The following is a 22,087-nucleotide window of genomic DNA, read 5'->3' as shown; positions in this document are numbered from 1 at the left end:
AACATGTCAGTGTCTTTTCAATGTTTTTTTCCTTTAAAAACTTTGAATTTTCTAAATTCATGTTGTCTCTTCTGTTTGCATATTATTTTGTGTAATGTGTTCATGAAATATGTTCTAAATAAAGTTTTGATGATTGAACACCTGACCTGCGACGATCTGGTGAATTTTAGTGTCACGTTCAAAAATCTCCTTAAATTCAATTTGTAAGTTTTGATAATTTTACTGAAGTAAAAACGATGTTCTGTGTGTCAGAACGGGTAGAGAATGGATGGATTTATTTTTGAAGAATACTTTCTGATAAAATTGGTTTCTGGATCATTTACTGATATTCAGTAGCATTCTTTGTTTAGCTTTTTTTTAAGAGTGTAGGTATGATTTTACAGGACCAGTGGTTGGGGATCCTCAGGGGTTCTTGTGGGGATCCTCAGGGGTTCTTGTGGGGATCCTCAGGGGTTCTTGTGGGGATCCTCGAGGGTTCTTGTGGGGATCCTCAGGGTTCTTGTGGGGATCCTTGAGGGTTCTTGTGGGGATCCTCAGGGGTTCTTGTGGGGATCCTCAGGGGTTCTTGTGGGGATCCTCTGGGTTCTTGTGGGGATCCTCAGGGGTTCTTGTGGGGATCCTCTGGGTTCTTGTGGGGATCCTCAGGGATCTCCAGACTGTATCAGACTGAATCAGGACTTTATGAACCTGCAGCAGCATCTTGCCACTCAGTGTTTTAGCCAATAAACTGTCTGTTTAATGTCGGGATGCAGAATATCCAGATGTTGAGTTTTAAAATTAAAATTAAACAAAACAATTGAAAACAAACAAAAGAAACTCATTTGAAAGATTTGATCAGGCTCTGATGATCTATCAGTTCCTAATAAGTTGACTATTGATTATGTATTGTAAAACAGCTGGAGTCAGTTTGCAGGATGGAGCAGATTTCCTCTGGAGTGAATTTCATGTTTCTGTTGAAAGACTCAGATGCTTCAGTTTGAGCCTGGAGCCCCTGGGGCATTTTTTTGCATTTGATATCTGATTTTAGGAACTTCTGATTGGTAGATCAGAGATGTGAAAGTTAAACTCTTTTCACAAGGTTTTCATTCTGCAGCTGCATCATGGAAAATCCACTTTGACCCGGTCCAGGCTCAGTCAGCCAGGAAGTAGTCAGGCCTTGAGATAAGGCCACGACCTTTAACCGGACAGGTGAAGGTCATCCTGTGTTCCAGCAGCAGGTCTACAGCGGCTTCATGCTTCATGTGGAAACGGAGGCTGTTGATTGGCCGTGGCCAGAATGATGTAACGGGTCTGCTGCACCTGAGACCTGGAGCAGCTTCCTCTCAGGTGAAGAGCTTCATGTTGTTCACAGACTTCCACCTGGCCGTCTGTGGCCGTCTGTGGCCGTCTGTGCTGCTCAGCTGACTCTGTAGCATTTAGCGTATTTCAGGTCGCTTTCCATATCTTCACATTTTCAGTGTCATCAGTGATCACCAGTTTACATCATGACGAGTTGCTCATAACAGACAACAGAAGTTGCTCATAACAGACAACAGAAGTTGCTCATAACAGACAACAGAAGTTGCTCATAACAGAAAACATGATCCAGTGCAGCAACTTCACACAACTGAAATAGTGTGAGAAAGTGTTTGTTTAAAGATCCGTTGTCTCAAAGAAAGAAAGATTCTTGCGAGATGAAGACGATTATACTGTAAACATAACATGAATTATATAACATAATATTAATTATATATATTAAATATAATATATCTTTAAAGGCTTCTGTAACCAGGTGCAAAGAATTATGGGAATCGATAGATAGGAACAGAGGAAGGGAATAGATAGACTGATAGATAGATAGATAGATAGATAGATAGATAGGGCCACTTCAATTTTGGATTCTATCCAGATCCTTTTTTTGTGTTATAGAGAGATTTTACTGCTTGTTAAGTATTTATGTTTAACTGGTTAATTTTATTATCTGTTTTTATTTATTATTATGTGAAGCACTTTGGGCTACAATTCCATCTGTAAGGTGCTACACAAATAAAGTTTATTATTAAATATTTCTGAGATGACAGAAGCATGACTGAACTGAACCAACTTGTTTCTCAAACATCAGACCAGATTGAAAAACAACTCCCTGCTGTCTGATATCGGCTGTTCGGTATCAGCTGTTCGGTATCAGCTGTTCGGTATCAGCTGTTCAGTATCAGCTGTTCCATCAGGAGACAAATACAAGAAGCTCAGACCTTCAGTCAGCTGCAGAGAGCTTTGACAAATCCAACATTTAATGTCAGCTAGGCTCTGAAACATCAGATTCTACAGGCAGATACAGCTGTGTGTCATCAGCATAACAATGAAAGGAAATATGTCTACGAATTATGTGGCTGAGTGGGAGCATTTAATGATAACAAGACTAGGTCAAAACCTAGTATATGTCTGGACCGTGTATGAGTGTGCCACGTGCCACGGCCGACCAATGGTGTAACTAACTCCGCTGTAGACTGCTAATACAGAATAATAGTCCATACATCCATACTGATCGTTCCAGCGCGTCCCGTCTCTCTCTCCACCGCTGTCGTCTCCATGGCGCCCACGGCCCGCATCGATCCTGCCGATCCAAGCGCCAGGCGCTCTGTTACCCGTCGGTGCCGAAAACGCTGTTCGCCGGACACCGGGGGCGCATCGTCGTCGGGACCCCGGCCGAAATCTTGGCCGGATCATCGGGAACAAATCGGCGCCCAGCTAGCGGCGCCGGCCGGAACCGTGGCCCCGGGAAACTTCGGGAAGGTCGGAAATAAGCCCTCGGCCTGATGAAACCTCCATGCTTGTCTGTGTCTCTCTCTCCCCCGACAGAACGGAGGATTTCAGGTGGACTGAGCTCGCGCATATGCATCGACATAAACGGCGATATGATATAACTGTATAGATTCTACTTTAGCTTCAGCTCACATGCATGATATCAGTCAGCCTGCTGACTGTGTGGGAGAAACAGGCTTCTGATCTCAGCGGAGAAACTAGACGGCGGAGAAAACGAAACTTAAATTTCTGGCTCTGTGATCCTATGATGTGCCACGTGCCACGGCCGACCAATGGTGTGACTTCATCACTCAGTCAGTCAGTCAGTCAGTGACAGACATTCGCGTTTGTAGGGCTGGCCCCGCTGTTGTGGTCCAGCCAAAAATAGAAAAGATAAAGATAGAGCCATGGATGGATCCTCGCACTCCGGACACGTCGGCAGACAGCATCCAAAAATGTGAAACTAGTGTTTACACTGAAGGTCGCACCATGAAGGTTGCAGCATGAAGGTCGCACACTGAAGGTCGCACCATGAAGGTCGCCGCCACCCAGCCGGGACTTCCTGCTGCTCAGAGTCTTGGAGCTCCACTCCGCACCGCTCATGTTTTCCACTATTGCTGTTAAACCCAGAACAAGACCCAAAAATCAATATTAGATATGCGGCTTGAAATTTATCATTGTGATAAGAAGTAGAAAACTAACTAATATTTTTAAAACAATAACTCATTTCTACTTTGTCCCCTATTAAATCAAATAAATGGCTATCCAGTATATCCATTTATTCACTTTATGAATGGACCTAAAAAAAACAAAAAACAAAGATGGATGATGAACGGTTAACGGTTAATCAGTGAAGTAAGTAAATATCCTCCAATCACAGATTCTTCAAGGATAAACAATGAAAGTCTCCAGCTTGGAGGAACAGTAACGGGACGTACCGGTAAGCTGTAACGTTATAACGTTAATCTGTTTTACATATTAACGTCTGCTGGCGCCCAGTGTGACGCTTCCTATGTGGTTCACCTGCGTCTCGTCCCGCCTGCCGGGCGGGCGGAGCTTCTCGTCCCGCCTGCCGGGTGGGCGGAGCTTCTCGTCCCGTCAGAGTTACTGATGATGGGACAGCAGATGCTCCCTGTGGTTCTGCTGACCTCAGCGCTGCCTTTGATTCGGTTGATCAGAGCGTTTGAACGTCTTAGAAGTTTAGTTTATCTCTCATCCCACTCTAGTGCAATATGAGCAGGAATCATTTAAAGATTTATTTTAGCCATTTGATGCTTCATTGATAGAGACAGTGTGAGAGAGAGAGGGGAGGACATGCAGCAAAGGACCGCGGGCCGGATTTGAACCCGGGTCGCTGGGGGAAGGACTGAGCTTTTTGGTACAGGCTCTACTCAGTGATCCACCGGGCGGCTCAAGGAATCAATTATTTAAGAAGTTAAAGTTGTGGTCTGAGCTCAGCACAGTGCTTACATGGTTAACTGATTATAGACAAGTTTCTGAAGTCTTGGCCAGAAAAGAGAGTTCAGAAATAGATCTGTAATTACTGAAAACAGACCGGGCTGTTTAAGTACAGGCCAGGCGAGTGCACGTTTGAAATATGATGTCACTAGGCCCGTGGCCAATGAGCTGTTAATAATTGGACAAACAGAATCAAAGAGCTCTTTTAACAGTCTGGATGGGATTATGTCTAGAGGACAAGATGAACATTTCATGTGAGAAACAACCTGCAGGGTTAGTGATGTCATCCCCTCTGTCTCTACTTTGATCTGTTCAATAAAGGCAACAATCACAGGAAGGAGCAATCTGACTTCTTATGTTCATAATTCTCTCAGTGAAGAAGGATAAAAGGTTTCCCATTCTTCTGCTCAGCGGTACTGGAGCGTTAATAACACTGTTAATGATGTCAAACAGAGTTCTGGGGTTGAACACTAATTAGATCAGAGGAAAACTCGCAGTCTTAACTTCTGTCATCAGTTCCTTCTCCAGAGTTTTATTTAGTGTCTTTCTGTCCATTCAAAGCTGTGTGTGTGGTGTCATGAACCAAAAACACTCTCAATCCATTTCTCCTCGTTCATCTTCCAGCATCTCTCTGAGCCTTACCGAGAACAGGCCGTTTCTGTCTCCGTGTCTTTAAGGCTCATTAATATTAACGACCCTCCGTTCCGATCGGCTAACCGTTTCCAGAGTGAAACGTGAGACTCCGCGGCCCGGCGGCTACAGGTAGGGAAAACTCTCCGGTAATAAACGACGACAACCGCTCAACCGCTTTGAAAAAAACACTTTGTTAGTCTGTTATTTCTTACAAAAATGATAATGAGCGAACCTTTGTGACGCCACAAAGTGACTGAAGTCCAAACGGCTCGTTTAGAGGCTCGCTGCACTAATATGGATTGTGTGGATTTAGTTTTGATACTTTCACCATGTTTAGATAGACCATCCAACTCCTTTATCACCACAGAGGAGAGGGGAGTCCTGCTGCACACCATCCTGCTCTCTCCTGTAACGGGGTCAGGGTCAGGGGTCAGGGGTCAAGGATCAGGGATCAGGGGTCAGGGGTTAGCAACACCAAGGTGTTCAGAGACTCAGATCCTGACTTTCTAGATTGTTAAACCTCTGTCAGTCTGTTGTCCTCCCTGCTACATGATGACAACTAGCTCAGGTCAGTGATGCAAGATTTACTTGTTGTCATGGCAACGCTGACAAATTCTGATTGGAGCGTTCAAATCCAAGTGGCATGGCTCCATGTGGAGCAGACAGGCAGTGGAAAAGTAGAAAACACCAGAGAAACTCTGAGCCTCAGTTAGATAAACAGTCGGCCATGTTGCTGCTGAGGGCGTTTCTCTGTGCAGAGCCAGCTGTCCACACACACACACACACACACACACAGCCAGAGACCCCCCCCCCCCCCACACACACACACACACACACACACACACACACACAGCCAGAGACCCCCCCCCCCCCCCCCCCCCCACACACACACACACACACACAGCAGGGGGTTGGAGGTGGAGTCTCTCCTGAACTCACCGAGAGAGAGAGAGGAGAGTTACTGTGGAGAATCATAAGACCAGGATCAACCAACAGAACCAGAACCAGCAGCTGGTCTACATCCACCAATCTGCCGACACAGTGAGTCTCTGTTTCTTCACATTTCATCTAATATCTTGCCTGGAGGGAAGTGTGTGTGTGTGTGTGTGTGTGTGAGAGAGAGAGAGAGAGAGAGAGAGAGAGAGAGAGAAACAGAGAGAGAGAGAGCAGACATCCAGCTGGACAACAGACTCTCTGGGGAGAGAGGGAGAGGGTCAAATTAATGTCTAGGCTGCTCAAAGTTGACTAACAGACTGAGTAACAGACAGAGAGACAAACAGACAGAGAGACAAACAGACTGAGAGACAAACAGACAGAGAGACAAACAGACAGAGAGACAAACAGACAGAGAGACAGATTGTTCCACCATGCAGAGGTGAGTATGTTGGAGACTAACTAACAGTTGAACTGGGATGGAAATAATCTGTTGTGTTACATTGAAGTGAATGGGATTAGTCAGTTGTGTTACATTGAAGTGAATGGGATTAGTCAGTTGTGTTACATTGAAGTGAATGGGATTAGTCAGTTGTGTTACATTGAAGTGAATGGGATTAGTCAGTTGTGTTACATTGAAGTGAATGGGATTAGTCAGTTGTGTTACATTGAAGTGAATGGGATTAGTCAGTTGTGTTACATTGAAGTGAATGGGATTAGTCAGTTGTGTTACATTGAAGTGAATGGGATTAGTCAGTTGTGTTACATTGAAGTGAATGGGATTAGTCAGTTGTGTTACATTGAAGTGAATGGGATTAGTCAGTTGTGTTACACTGAACATTCAGTGGTTCAGCGCTCATTGTAGCATTTTTTGTTTCTCAAGATTAAAACTACATTTCCCATAAACCCTGTTGCTTCCTGTTGCAAGGAGGATGTTGCAAAACTATAAACTATTTATAAGGAGTTATTCCTATAATTATATAATTATAACTGCTGCATCATTTCATGGTTCTGTCTTGGAGACAACAGAGAACTTGGAGGAACGTACCTGCTAATTAGAACAGAACAGAACTTCATGGTTCTCTCCAGGAACCTTCCTCAGGGAGGAACAGTTCCTTTCTAGGAGATTGTGGACCTGGAAAATAAAGTGTTATTTTTTTGATACAGATGCTCATCTATTCCTTGGTGAAAAAGATTCCCTCCTTTAACTTGCAGACTCTTCAGGACTTTCCATTGAAGTGAAAAGCATGAATCAGCTGTTTCCTTCCTTTGAAGTGAATGAAGTAATGAGCAGTTTGAGTCTCGCTGTGTAATCACAGTCCAGATGTCAGACTCTCCTCCAGCTAATGACTAGCTTCACTTTCACTGACTCCTAATGTAATGCTAAGATTACAGGGTGTGTGTGTGTGTGTGTGTGTGTGTGTGTGTGTGTGTGTGTGTGTGTGTGTGTGTGTGTGTGTGTGTGTGTGTGTGTGTGTGTGTGAGTGAGGTACCTTTCCTACCATGCGATTTCTCCTCTCCGCTCTCCCTATTTGCTCTAGGTAAAAATCTCTTCTGTCTCTCATTAGCTGTGATGCTCTGGGCACAGTGACCCCTGACCTCTGACCTCTGACCTCTGACCTCCTCACTGCTGGTTGTAATGTTGGTGATTTAGGAACTGAAGCTGATTCTACTGTTGAGCTCAGTCTCTCTGGATAAGAGAGTCACATGGAAAAATATGTTTGTGTGTGTGTGTGTGTGTGTGTGTGTGTGTGCTCAAGATAGATGGTGTGTGTGTGTGTGTGTGTGTGTGTGTGTGTGTGTGTGTGCTCAAGATAGATGGTGTGTGTGTGTGTGTGTGTGTGTGTGTGCAGGCAGATGCTGACCTTTGAACCAGGAAGATGTTGTCTGGGAGCGCTGACAGGAAACCAGGTCCAACATAGTAGAAACTCAGGTCCACTGCAATAGAATACAGTTGAATACAGTAGAATAAAATAGAATACAAGAGAACACAGTAGAACAGAGTCAGTTAAAGGGTCGGTTGGACAGGAAACTGTTTGGACAGTGCTACGTTTCCATGGATACCAGGAGATGGGATATTGAAGCGAAGTTGTCTAGTTGTTCCGCTGTTGGTTAGTCTACTCCACCCAGAACCAATCAGACGCAGGTAAAGGTTAGTCTACTCCACCCAGAACCAATCAGACGCAGGTAAAGGTTAGTCTACTCCACCCAGAACCAATCAGACGCAGGTAAAGGTTAGTCTACTCCACCCAGAACCAATCAGACGCAGGTAAAGGTTAGTCTACTCCACCCAGAACCAATCAGACGCAGGTAAAGGTTAGTGTCTTGGTAACCAAACATCATGTGGAATCCTATTCTAAACATTGAGCAGACTCCTGAAACAGTGAAAGTGGCTGGTGCATTATGGGATGTTTCAGATACTACACAACAGTTTACTGGCCTGTACTGTTTAGTTTTTAGTTTATTTTAGTTTAGAGTTTAGTTTAGTTTTTAGTTTAGTTTTTAGTTTTTAGTTTTTAGTTTTTAGTTTTTAGTTTTTAGTTTATTTTAGTTTAGAGTTTAGTTTTTAGTTTATTTTAGTTTAGAGTTTAGTTTTTAGTTTATTTTAGTTTAGTTTTTAGTTTATTTTAGTTTAGAGTTTAGTTTTTAGTTTATTTTAGTTTAGAGTTTAGTTTATTTTATTTTATTTTAGTTTTTTGTTTAGTCTAGTTTTTAGTTTAGAGTTTAGTTTAGTTTAGAGTTTAGTTTAATTTATTTTATTTTATTTTATTTTAGTTTTTTGTTTAGTTTTTAGTTTAGAGTTTAGTTTTAGTTTTAGTTTAGTGTAGTTTAGTTTAATTTAGTTTAGTGTTTAGTCTAGTTTAGTTTTTATTTTATTTTATTTTATTTTAGTTTTTAGTTGGAGGAGGAGTTAGGAGGAGGAGGAAAACTGAGACAGAGGCGAGAGGCTGTTAAGAGGGAAAGTGGGAGAGAAGAGAGTCTGTTGTGAAAGACAGAGGTTACTGCAGTTCAGATCCAACTGTTTATAATGGAGGACACACTGGTATGAGAGAGAGAGAGAGTGACAGAGAGAGAGAGAGAGAGAGAGAGAGAGAAAATGTATGTTACATTTATTTTACACACAAACACCAATTATTTACACATCAAACTTGAGTTTGACAGAAAGAGAGAGAGAGGATGTGTGATATGATGGAGGGAGTTCTGGGAAGCAGAGAGACCATGACTTCCTGGAAGACAGGAAACAGAAGGGGGTACTGTAGTTCAGTCTACTCCCACCCTGAGGAACACACACACACACACACACACACACACACACACACACACACACATACACACACACACACACACACACACACACACTGTTGGGTTGTAATTCAGTGAGACTGCAGTGTTTTACAGTAAACCTAGGAGAGATTTAAAATATTACCAGGTTTTGTGTGTGTGTGTGTGTGTGTGTGTGTGTGTGTGTGTGTGTGCGCGTGTGCGCGTGTGCGCGTGCGCATGTGTGTTTTCCTAATCTTTCTTGTCTTCTTCTGTGGTTCAGTTTCAGTATCTCTGGCTCAGGATGACTTGCTGTCTGTTGCCCCTCTTCCTGCTGCCCTTGGTTTCCTCCATCATGGCTGATGAACCAGCTGGCTGCAAAATCCGCATCACCAACAGAGGACTGGAGATGTGTAAGAGCTATAGGTCAACCCTTAGTTATGTACACTACCCCCCTATAATACACCATACACTACCTGACCCCCCCATAATACACCGTACACTACCTGACCCCCCCATAATACACCGTACACTACCTGAACCCCCCCATAATACACCTTACACTACCTGACCCCCCCATAATACACCTTACACTACCTGACCCCCCCATAATACACCATACACTACCTGACCCCCCCATAATACACCGTACACTACCTGACCCCCCCCATAATACACCTTACACTACCTGAACCCCCCCATAATACACCGTACACTACCTGACCCCCCCCATAATACACCTTACACTACCTGAACCCCCCATAATACACCGTACACTACCTGACCCCCCCATAATACACCTTACACTACCTGACCCCCCCATAATACACCGTACACTACCTGACCCCCCCCATAATACACCTTACACTACCTGAACCCCCCATAATACACCGTACACTACCTGACCCCCCCATAATACACCTTACACTACCTGACCCCCCCATAATACACCGTACACTACCTGAACCCCCATAATACACCGTACACTACCTGACCCCCCATAATACACCATACACTACCTGACCCCCCATAATACACCGTACACTACCTGACCCCCCATAATACACCATACACTACGTGATCCCCCATAATACACCATACACTACCTGACCCCCCCATAATACACCGTACACTACCTGACCCTCTATAATACACTATACACTACGTGACCCCCCCATAATACACTGTACACTACCTGACCCCCCATAATACACCATACACTACCTGACCCCCCATAATACACCATACACTACCTGACCCCCCATAATACACCATACACTACCTGACCCTATATAATACACCATACACTACCTGACCCTCTATAATACACCATACACTACCTGACCCCCCATAATACACCATACACTACCTTAACAACATTCTTATTAGAAGGATGACAAGGAATCCTTTGCTGATGAGTTGCTAGTAAAAAGGTTAGCTTATTATTTGTTCATTATATTAAACTCTACTGTCTTCTTGTTTTACAATGAAACCAGAATTGTTCCTCTATGTTTCCCATTAAGAACTTGCAGTATTTGTTCTGTGTTTCTAGTGAAGTATGAGACACAGAAGTTTGTGGAGGAGGAGTTGAGTAACATCACCATGCCAGAGATGAAGGGCAAGGAGGGACGCTTCCAGTACACTATCACAGAGTAAGACATTATAATATAATATAATATAATATAGATGCAGTCCAGTGGTCTATCAGTCTGCCACTAAGATCACATACTGTATAGTATTACACCCAACAAGTTAATGTCTGGATGTGAAAATAGACTATCTACTAATGTTCTGTCATCTCTCCTCTCCTCAGTGTGAAGATAACAGAGTTGAATCTGACTCATGCTGATCTGCGTTTCCAGCCAGATGTTGGTTTGATGTTCGATGTGCAGAACTCCTCCATCACTCTCAGCTTCCACAGACGGATCCTCTACTGGTTCTTGTCAGTTCACCTCCAGGAGCCTCACTAACTAAAACCTAACCCTGCAGTGTTATTTGAGCTACACAGGGAAAAGAACCCCTAACCCTGGCATTGTTAGTGTCATGCTCTGTTGATAATAGTAGTAATGATGATGATGATGGTTTCCAGCTATGAGTAACAGTAACATATAGTGTATCTTGTGTGACAGTTATGACACCGGGTCCATCAATGCCTCAGCAGAAGGTGTGAACATCAACACAGTTCTGAATCTGATCCGAGATGAAGAAGGACGACTGAAGATCAACAACATCACCTGTGACGCCAAGATTGCCAAGATGAGGGCGAAGTTCAGCGGCACACTTGGGTAACAGTTACTGGCTGATCTAGGGCTAGGGCTAGGTCTGGGTCTAATGCTAGGTCTGGGACAAGGCTGGGTCTGGGACAAGGCTGGGTCTGGGACAAGGCTGGGTCTAAGGCTAAGGTTGAAAGGTGGTAGCATGGTTTCTGCCTCTGTGTGTATTGCAGCCATCTGCTGGTAACTCCTGAGTTAGGACACTTCCCGAACTCTATTAAATAATTTAGGAGCAGAGACCGTTCTCAACACATAAGAATTATGCACAACACTTGTTCTTACTTCTAAAGATAAGATTAAATTTGCATCACTCAGAATTTTGAGGCACTTTAGACCAAAATTTTACTCTGAGCGGCTTTATACATACTGGCCCTGGGGACTAGCAGGGTTCAGACTGCTGTCAACTCAATCAACAATTCACCGGAAGTCCATTCTATGTCTATTGAGCCAATCAACCTGACAGAATCAGCCGACTTTCCAGCCATCAACAAGCTGATTGGCTGAGAAAAGCTGACCAAAGCTGAATTTGAATGGCCATTGACCATCAACAGCGATCAGGTGCTGCCTCCAGATAAGAGACCGGTTGGAGCAGTACCGCGAGAAAGCAAGGCTTAACCTCCAAAAGGCCCAAAGGGCCCAAAAGGGCACGACAAGCCCCCATCAGCGGGAGTTCCAACCAGGTCACAAAGTCCTACTGCTTCTGCCCTCCTCCTCCAAGCAAGCTCCTGGCTAAGTGGCAAGGCCTTTTGATGGGGCCAACTACTTACGAGGTGCTGCATCCAGAGAAGGGGAGAGAGAGAGAAACAGACCTATTACATGAACCTCCTGAAGGCCTAGAAAGAGAGGGGTGGTCCTACCCTGAATACCTCCCTCCTGGTGCGGCAAGTGGCAGAGAACGGTGACTCAGAGGGGGTGGTGGAAGCCTGGAAGGAGCAAGGGCGGGTTGATTGTTCCCACATGGATGGCAAGCAGCAGTGTAGCTGCAGGTGATCTTTGATGACTCTCCCTTAGCTGTTTGAGCAGAAGCCAGGGCGGACCAATGTTCTCAAGCATGTGATCTGGATCAAGCCTGACTAGTACCCAGAGTGACAGCGATGCTACCATGTGCCAGAGCAACTGGTAGGGGCATTGAAGTACGAGATCCGGGTCATGTTGGAGCTGGGTATTATCAAGCCATCGGAGAGTGACTAGAGCAGCCCCATTGTCATCAACCCCAAAAAAGATGGGCCCCTTTAGGTGTGCATTGACTTCAGGAAACTCAACACCATCTCCTTCTTTGATACCCAGGATTGCTGCTGGAATGGATCCGAAGGGCTAATGTCATCACAATCCTGGACCTCTGCAAGGGGTACTGGCAGGTTCCACTGGAGGAGCAGTTGAAGCCTCTCACTGCCTTCAGGACCCCTCTTGGCCTCTTCTAGTTCACTGTAATGCCCTTTGGTCTTCATGGTCCACCAGCAACTTTCCAATGGCTCATGGATTGGGAGCTCCAAGGCTGTGGAGAATGCAGCGTTGCCTATCTGGTAGGGCTGGACCCGAATATTCGACTATTCGGATATTCGTTCGTTGGGTAGGTATTCGGTTTTCAATTTTGGGATTTGGATATTCGCTTTTTTAAATGTAATTTTATTTATTCTTTTTTTTTTACTTGCATTCAAATGTCAGTCACATTTGCTGATCGCCATGGTGGCACAGAGAAAAAAGTACGACCTGAAATTCAAGCAGTCAGTTGTCAAATTTGCTGAACAAAACTCAGGAGAAGCAGCAGCAAGACATTTATCCATTGATCTTTTTTTTTTTAAATCTTTTTTCTAAGGTAGGCTACCGGTATTTTGATACGGGGCTCTCCCTCTCCCTCTCCCTCTCTCTCTCTCTCTCTCTCTCTCTCCCCCTCTCCCTCTCTCTCTCTGTGCTTTAGAACGTAACCGCTGTGAAACAATCAGAAAATAACGTTTTATTTATCTGATTCACCGGCATTCTCGCTACTACCGCTCCCTCTCTACATTCACTTTCTAGCTCGCTCGACCATCTCTCTCTCTCTAGCTCGCTCGACCATCTCTCTCTCTCTAGCTCGCTCGACCACTAGCTCGCTCGACCATCTCTCTCTCTCTAGCTCGCTCGACCATCTCTCTCTCTCTCTCGGGCTATTAATTGAAGTTATATGTATGTTAAGTATGTTTTCAGTGCTGTGTTTTTGTGAGGAGGAACTGTGACTATGTGTGAACTTTGTTGGGTGAACTGTTGCCCATGTATGGAAAGCCAAGCAGTTTGAAGGTGCGTGACTCTTAACACTACCCCCCCCCCCCCCCCTGCGCGCGCGTGTGCGCGGCCGAAGCTTCGAATATTCGCTGTTGATTACTACCGAAGCTCCAAAGCCCAAAAAATGGGACAGCCCTACTATCTGGATGATGTGGTCATCTACAGCCAGACTTGGAAGGAACACCTGGAGCACCTGTGCCAGGTCTTGGGGAAGATCAGTGCCTCTGGGCTCACTCTCAACCTGCATAAATGTGAGTGGGCCCAGCAGGAGACTGGGTACCTGGGCTACCAGCTGGCAAGAGGAGAGGTCCAACCACAGGTGGACAAGGTGGAGGCCATCTGTAAAAGTCCCAGAACCCACACCAAGACTCAAGTGATGTCCTTGCTTGAGCTTGTAGGTTGGTAGTGCCAATTTATTCCTCACACCACAATTACAGTCCCTCTGACTCATTGGTAAACTGGCAAGCAACCCAGTGAAGTGGACAGAGGAATGTGATTCTGCATTTAGGGCCCTCAAGGCCCAGATGTGTTCATCTCCAGTGTTGCAGAGCCCTGATTTTGAGTGCCGGTTCCTGGTCCAGGTGGATGCCTCTGGGGTAGGCATAGGTGCGGCACTGATGCAGGGAGACCCAGGAAAAGAGCGACCGATACTGTATCTCGGCTGGAAACCCCTGCCCTGGGAAACCAGATACTCCACCATTGAACAAGAATCTCTGGCAATCACCTGGGTCCTGGACAGTCTGAGGTACTATTTGCTGGGCCAAGAGTTTGATCTTCACACTGACCATCGTGCCCTAACCTGGATGAGAGATCATTAAGGATTGAAACTCCAGTGACCAGGTGGTACCTTGAACTTCAGTCATTCAAGTTATGTGTGCGACACAAGGCAGGCAAGGAAAACATCACTGACTACCTGACACAGGTGCCGAACATCGTCACTGCAGGAGAGGAGGGTGTGAGAAGCTGCGGGCCGTGGGCAGCACTTGGTAAAGCACACTTTCATATTCACATGGACATATTGGCATATACACATCCATTCACAGACACCCCTGTCCCCCTGTCTCGATATTGTGGTGAGTGCATGCACCACGATACAACTGGTATGTTCAACACTTCCCACTATTCCCAGATAGTGTCCAAATGTTGCAATATGGTTGAAATAACAATCACAGCAGATATTCAGTATAAACATTCAGCATTTATTGATTATACTCATCCAGAATGAAAGGGAGTGGAGTTGGCTGGTTGCTGCTCTTGGCAGTTCTGGTGGTTTCCAGAACAGTTCTGGTTGGTTTCTGGGCCATTTCCGCCACACCCAGACATCTGGGTGTCTGGGACTAAGGTTAGAGGTCTGGGACTAAGGGTAGAGGTCTGGAATATAAATTAGAGGTCTGGGTTTAGGGTCTAGGCCTGTTAGAGTTTGGATTAAATTAAATATAGAGTCTATATGGGATACGGATCTGTCTGTCTGTCTGTCTGTCAGGAAACCAATTCTACCTCCCCATCTGTTGTTGATGATGGTGATGATGAAGAAGATGATAATGATGATGGTGATGAAGATTGTTTTGTTTCTAGGAGGGTGTATGACTTCCTGGCAACCTTCCTGACCACAGGCATGCGCTTCCTGCTCAACCAACAGGTTCAGACAACATCAATCTACCTGTCTGTCTGTCTGACCTGTCTGTCTGTCTGTCTGTCTGTTTGTCTGTCTGACCTGTCTGTCTGTCTGACCTGTCTGTCTGTCTGTCTGTCTGTTTGTCTGTCTGATCTGTCTGTCTGACCTGTCTGTCTGCCTGACCTGTCTGTCTGACCTGTCTGTCTGTCTGTCTGTCTGTCTGACCTGTCTGCCTGACCTGTCTGTCTGTCTGACCTGTCTGTCTGACCTGTCTGTCTGTCTGTCTGACCTGTCTGTCTGTCTGTCTGTCTGTCTGTCTGACCTGTCTGTCTGTCTGTCTGTCTGTCTGTCTGTCTGTCTGTCTGTCTGACCTGTCTGTCTGTCTGTCTGTCTGTCTGACCTGTCTGTCTGCCCTGTCTGTCTGTCTGACCTGTCTGTCTGACCTGTCTGTCTGCCTGACCTGTCTGTCTGTCTGTCTGTCTGTCTGTCTGTCTGATCTGTCTGTCTGACCTGTCTGTCTGCCTGACCTGTCTGTCTGACCTGTCTGTCTGTCTGTCTGTCTGTCTGACCTGTCTGTCTGTCTGTCTGACCTGTCTGCCTGACCTGTCTGTCTGTCTGACCTGTCTGTCTGACCTGTCTGTCTGTCTGTCTGACCTGTCTGTCTGTCTGTCTGTCTGTCTGTCTGTCTGTCTGTCTGACCTGTCTGTCTGTCTGACCTGTCTGCCTGACCTGTCTGTCTGTCTGACCTGTCTGTCTGTCTGTCTGTCTGACCTGTCTGCCTGACCTGTCTGTCTGTCTGACCTGTCTGTCTGTCTGACCTGTCTGCCTGACCTGTCTGTCTGTCTGACCTGTCTGTCTGTCTGACCTGTCTGCCTGACCTGTCTGTCTGTCTGACCTGTCTGTCTGTCTGACCTGTCTGCCTGACCTGTCTGTCTGTCTGACCTGTCTGTCTGTAGATCTGTCCTGCTCTGAACCATGCAGCTCTGGTCCAGATCAACTCCATGTTGGAAACCATTCCAGTGCAGGCGGAGGTGGATAGTTACATCGGCATCGACTATTCTCTGCTCAGTGACCCCATCGTGACCTCCAGGAGCCTCGACATGCACTTCAGAGTGACAAACATTCTATTCTATTCTATTCTATTCTATTCTATTCTATTCTATTCTATTCTATTCTCAGAATCAGTGTTTTTCACCAAGTAGGTTTACACATACAAGGTATTCAAATTGGTAGTTTGTTCCTGTATGTCACATTAAACATAAACCAACACAAAATTATAAAAGAAGTAGTATATAATAGTAGTATATCAAAAAATTGAAGTAGAAATTATAGAATTCTCTTAATATAAAAAAAGAAATCTCTTAATATGGAGGAAACACGAATGGTTACAGAAATGAAAACTCTCCAAACACTAATGCAGGTCTGAATCAGGCCAATCAGAAGAGGTGATTTGGTCACATGGTCGTACCCACAACAACACATGGTGACAGGACTGTGAGAGCCTTGCTACTGTGATCAGCAATAACAATATTATATAATTCTAATATATAAAAATGAATGATGAATTAGATATAACTATGTAAATGTATTATACCTGTCTGTCTGTGTGTCTTAGGGCATGTTCTTTGATCTAGTTGATATTACAGTATATAATAATTATCTGATACTCTGTGTGTCTTAGGGCATGTTCTATCAGCTGGCTGATGGGAACAACACTTTAGTGAACTACGCTGTAGATCCGGTCATCAGAGAATACGACAGGATGGTCTACCTGGCTCTCTCTGAGTTCTTCTTTGACAGCGGGATGATCTCCTACTACAAAGCAGGAATCTTCCAGATGCACATCGCCAATGAGAGGGTGAGAACCGCAACCCCCCCCCAAACAAAAAAACAAAACCACCAAGAACCATCAAGACCCACAAATAACTACCATGAACCACCATGAACCACCAAGAACAACCTAGAACCACCATGAACCACCAAGAACAACCTAGAACCACCATGAACCACCATGAACCACCAAGAACCACCATGAAGCACCAGGAACTACCATGAACCATGAGAACCACCAAAAACCACCAAGAACCACCATGAACCACCAAAAACCACCAAGAACCACCAAGAACCACCATGAACCACCAAAACCCACCAAGAACCACCATGAACCACCAAAAATTACCATGAACCACCGAGAACCACCAAGCAGTGTTGGGCAAGTTACTTGGAAAATGTAATCAATTACTCTTTACTTATTACTTCTGTAAAAAGTAATCACATTACTTTACTTATTACTCTACAGGAACAGTAATTAGTTACATTACTTGTTACATTACTTCCCGTTACCCCAGAAAACCAAAACTCTTTGTAAAGCGGATCCTAAGAGCAGCTCCTGCCCACAGCTCTGCTGCTCAGAGGAGGAACAGGTTTATCTCATGAGGAGAAGCCATAGATCCTCCTGGTCGGGTCGTTTTCCTGAGTTTCTCATCTGTCGTGTATCAGATGCTTTGATAAACTGGAGGTTCAAAGTAACGGGAAAACTTCCAGCTGCTGAAAGTCTGCGTCTCTCCTTTCATCTTCTGTTTTGCTTTTTTATCTGACGACCACCCAGAACCACCACAAACCACCAAGAACCATCACGAACCACCAAGAACCACCAAGAACCACCAAGAACCATCACGAACCACCAAGAACCACCAAGAACCACCAAGAACCATCACGAACCACCAAGAACCACCAAGAACCATCACGAACCTCCAAAACTTGACACACCAACAGGAATGAGAACAGGAGATGAACTGGTTCACTCTCTAGTTTTACAGTCGAGATGTTCAGGTTAAAGTTGGTGAATATTGACTCCACTCCTCTCCACTCCTCCTCTCTACTCCTCCTCTATTCTCTCCTCCTCCCCACTCCTCCTCTCCACTCCTCCTCTCTACTCCTCTCCACTCCTCCTCTATTCTCTCCTCCTCTCCACTCCTCCTCTCCACTCCTCCTCTCTACTCCTCCTCTCCACTCCTCCTCTCTACTCCTCTCCACTCCTCCTCTATTCTCTCCTCCTCTCCACTCCTCCTCTCTACTCCTCTCCACTCCTCCTCTATTCTCTCCTCCTCTCCACTCCTCCTCTCCACTCCTCCTCTCTACTCCTCCTCTCCACTCCTCCTCTCTACTCCTCTCCACTCCTCCTCTATTCTCTCCTCCTCTCCACTCCTCCTCTCCACTCCTCCTCTCTACTCCTCCTCTCCACTCCTCCTCTCTACTCCTCTCCACTCCTCCTCTCCACTCCTCTCCACTCCTCCTCTCTACTCCTCCTCTCCACTCCACTCCTCCTCTATTCTCTCCTCCTCTCCTCTCCTCCTCAGATGCCCAAAGACCTGGAGATGTTGTTGAGAACCACCTACTTTGGAACCATCATGCTTCTGGTGAGTAGAAACAAAGTGGAAACACAGTAGAAACAAAGAGGAAACATTAGAAACAAAGTGGAAACACAGTAGAAACAAAGTGGAAACACAGTAGAAACAAAGAGGAAACAGTAGAAACAAAGAGGAAACACAGTAGAAACAAAGAGGAAACAGTAGAAACAAAGAGGAAACATTAGAAACAAAGAGGAAACAGTAGAAACAAAGAGGAAACAGTAGAAACAAAGAGGAAACAGTAGAAACAAAGTGGAAACACAGTAGAAACAAAGTGGAAACACAGTAGAAACAAAGAGGAAACATTAGAAACAAAGTGGAAACACAGTAGAAACAAAGTGGAAACACAGTAGAAACAAAGAGGAAACAGTAGAAACAAAGAGGAAACAGTAGAAACAAAGAGGAAACAGTAGAAACAAAGTGGAAACACAGTAGAAACAAAGAGGAAACAGTAGAAACAAAGTGGAAACACAGTAGAACCACAGTAGAAACACAGTGGAAACACAGTGGAAACACAGTAGAAACACAGTAGAAACAAAGAGGAAACACAGTAGAAACAAAGTGGAAACACAGTAGAAACACAGTAGAAACACAGTGGAAACAGTAGAAACACAGTAGAAACAAAGAGGAAAGACAGTAGAAACAACGTGGAAACACAGTAGAACCACAGTAGAACCACAGTAGAAACAGTAGAAACAAAGTGGAAACACAGTAGAACCACAGTAGAACCACAGTAGAAACAAAGTGGAAACACAGTAGAACCACAGTAGAACCACAGTAGAACCACAGTAGAAACAAAGTGGAAACACAGTAGAAACACAGTAGAAACAGTAGAAACAGTAGAAACACAGTAGAAACACAGTAGAAACACAGTAGAAACACAGTAGAAACAGTAGAACCACCGTAGAAACACAGTAGAAGCACAGTAGAAACACAGTAGAAACAAAGTGGAAACACAGTAGAAGCACAGTAGAAACACAGTAGAAACAAAGTGGAAACACAGTAGAAACACAGTAGAAACACAGTAGAAACAGTAGAACCACAGTAGAAACACAGTAGAAACACAGTAGAAACAGTAGAACCACAGTAAAAACACAGTAGAAACACAGTAGAAACACAGTAGAACCACAGCGGAAACACAGCAGAAACACAGTAGAAACAAAGTGGAACCACAGTAGAACCACAGTAGAAACAAAGTGGAAACACAGTAGAAACACAGTAGAAACACAGTAGAAACAGTAGAAACAGTAGAAACACAGTAGAAACACAGTAGAACCACAGTAGAAACACAGTAGAAACACAGTAGAAACAAAGTGGAACCACAGTAGAACCACAGTAGAAACACAGTAGAACCACAGTAGAAACAAAGTGGAACCACAGTAGAACCACAGTAGAAACAAAGTGGAAACACAGTAGAAACACAGTAGAAACAGTAGAACCACAGTAGAAACACAGTAGAAACACAGTAGAAACAGTAGAACCACAGTAAAAACACAGTAGAAACAAAGTGGAACCACAGTAGAACCACAGTAGAAACACAGTAGAAACAAAGTGGAACCACAGTAGAAACACAGTAGAACCACAGTAGAACCACAGCGGAAACACAGTAGAAACACAGTAGAAACAAAGTGGAACCACAGTAGAACCACAGTAGAAACACAGTAGAAACACAGTAGAAACAGTAGAACCACAGTAGAAACACAGTAGAAACACAGTAGAACCACAGTAGAAACACAGTAGAAACACAGTAGAAACAAAGTGGAACCACAGTAGAACCACAGTAGAAACACAGTAGAAACACAGTAGAAACAAAGTGGAAACACAGTAGAACCACAGTAGAACCACAGTAGAAACAGTAGAAACAAAGTGGAAACACAGTAGAACCACAGTAGAAACACAGTAGAAACAAAGTGGAAACACAGTAGAACCACAGTAGAAACACAGTAGAAACACAGTAGAACCACAGTAGAACCACAGTGGAAACACAGTAGAACCACAGTAGAAACACAGTAGAAACACAGTGGAAACAAAGTGGAACCACAGTAGAACCACAGTAGAAACACAGTAGAACCACAGTAGAAACAAAGTGGAAACACAGTAGAACCACAGTAGAAACACAGTAGAACCACAGTAGAACCACAGTAGAAACACAGTAGAAACACAGTAGAACCACAGTAGAAACACAGTAGAAACACAGTAGAACCACAGTAGAAACACAGTAGAACCACAGTAGAACCACAGTAGAAACACAGTAGAAACACAGTAGAAACACAGTAGAACCACAGTAGAAACACAGTAGAAACACAGTAGAACCACAGTAGAACCACAGTAGAAACACAGCAGTCACATGATGAACTGACATGTTTTCAGAACCCGGCTCTGGTGGAGGCTCCTCTCTCTCTGCAGCTCGCTGTCACTTCACCGCCCAAAACCACCATCAAGACCTCCGGGGCAACCGTCGCCATGACAGCCATCGTCACGGTGATGGTGTTGCCACCTGGCCAGCCTCCGGTCCAGCTTAGCAGTATGACCATGGTACACACACACACACACACACACACACACAGTGTTTAATACATCAAATCAACTTTATTTATATGGCATTTATCTAAACAGTTTAATTATAAAAAACAAGTGACAAAATGGATATGTATGAAGAAAAGAAGTACAAGAAATATAAAGATAAAAATATAGACTTCATTACAGGAAAATTACAGGAAACATTACATTCAGAAAGTTTTGTCCCTGAATTTTGCATTGAAATGATCACACACATCTCATGAATGGATCTTTCCATTGAACACACACTGTGAATACCAGCAGACCTACACCTTCATGTCTGTGTACATGTCTGTGTACATGTCTGTGTACATGTCTGTGTACATGTATGTGTCTGTGTACATGTCTGTGTCTGTGTACATGTCTGTGTACATGTCTGTGTACATGTCTGTGTCTGTGTACATGTCTGTGTACATGTCTGTGTCTGTGTACATGTCTGTGTACATGTCTGTGTCTGTGTACATGTCTGTGTCTGTGTACATGTCTGTGTACATGTCTGTGTACATGTATGTGTCTGTGTACATGTCTGTGTACATGTCTGTGTCTGTGTACATGTCTGTGTACATGTCTGTGTCTGTGTACATGTCTGTGTACATGTCTGTGTACATGTATGTGTCTGTGTACATGTCTGTGTACATGTCTGTGTCTGTGTACATGTCTGTGTACATGTCTGTGTACATGTATGTGTCTGTGTACATGTCTGTGTACATGTCTGTGTCTGTGTACATGTCTGTGTACATGTCTGTGTCTGTGTACATGTCTGTGTACATGTCTGTGTACATGTCTGTGTCTGTGTACATGTCTGTGTACATGTCTGTGTCTGTGTACATGTCTGTGTACATGTCTGTGTACATGTCTGTGTCTGTGTACATGTCTGTGTCTGTGTACATGTCTGTGTACATGTC

At 44.5% G+C, this 22,087-nt stretch overlaps 1 protein-coding gene across 5 annotated transcripts in view; it reads left to right on the top strand.

The window, feature by feature from the left end:
• Positions 1 to 5,778: 5,778 nt before the first annotated feature.
• The window catches only part of LOC139638846 (phospholipid transfer protein-like), a 21,222-nt gene continuing 4,913 nt past the window's right edge, over positions 5,779 to 22,087 (top strand). For all 5 annotated transcript variants that reach the window (XR_011694828.1, XR_011694829.1, XR_011694827.1 and 2 more), the window contains exons 1-10: positions 5,779 to 5,913; positions 9,350 to 9,479; positions 10,619 to 10,718; positions 10,880 to 11,008; positions 11,196 to 11,351; positions 15,174 to 15,237; positions 16,170 to 16,325; positions 16,895 to 17,071; positions 18,573 to 18,632; positions 20,994 to 21,158. Coding sequence is in view for 1 of the 5 variants with exons in the window: in XM_071512873.1 (XP_071368974.1) it covers positions 9,371 to 9,479; positions 10,619 to 10,718; positions 10,880 to 11,008; positions 11,196 to 11,351; positions 15,174 to 15,237; positions 16,170 to 16,325; positions 16,895 to 17,071; positions 18,573 to 18,632; positions 20,994 to 21,158 (1,116 nt within the window). In the remaining 4 variants the exon portion in view is untranslated. The remainder of the gene's footprint in view (positions 5,914 to 9,349; positions 9,480 to 10,618; positions 10,719 to 10,879; positions 11,009 to 11,195; positions 11,352 to 15,173; positions 15,238 to 16,169; positions 16,326 to 16,894; positions 17,072 to 18,572; positions 18,633 to 20,993; positions 21,159 to 22,087) is intronic.

The sequence above is a fragment of the Centroberyx affinis genome, unplaced genomic scaffold (assembly GCF_046629955.1).
Source record: "Centroberyx affinis isolate AG114_WGS23_722 - 3 ecotype Tasmania unplaced genomic scaffold, CSIRO-AGI_Caff_v1 ptg006593l_1, whole genome shotgun sequence".
In the NCBI taxonomy this organism is placed as follows: Eukaryota; Metazoa; Chordata; class Actinopteri; order Beryciformes; family Berycidae; genus Centroberyx; species Centroberyx affinis.
The sequence above is the reverse complement of the archived record's forward strand: the minus strand, read 5'-3'. Positions and strand labels throughout refer to the sequence as shown.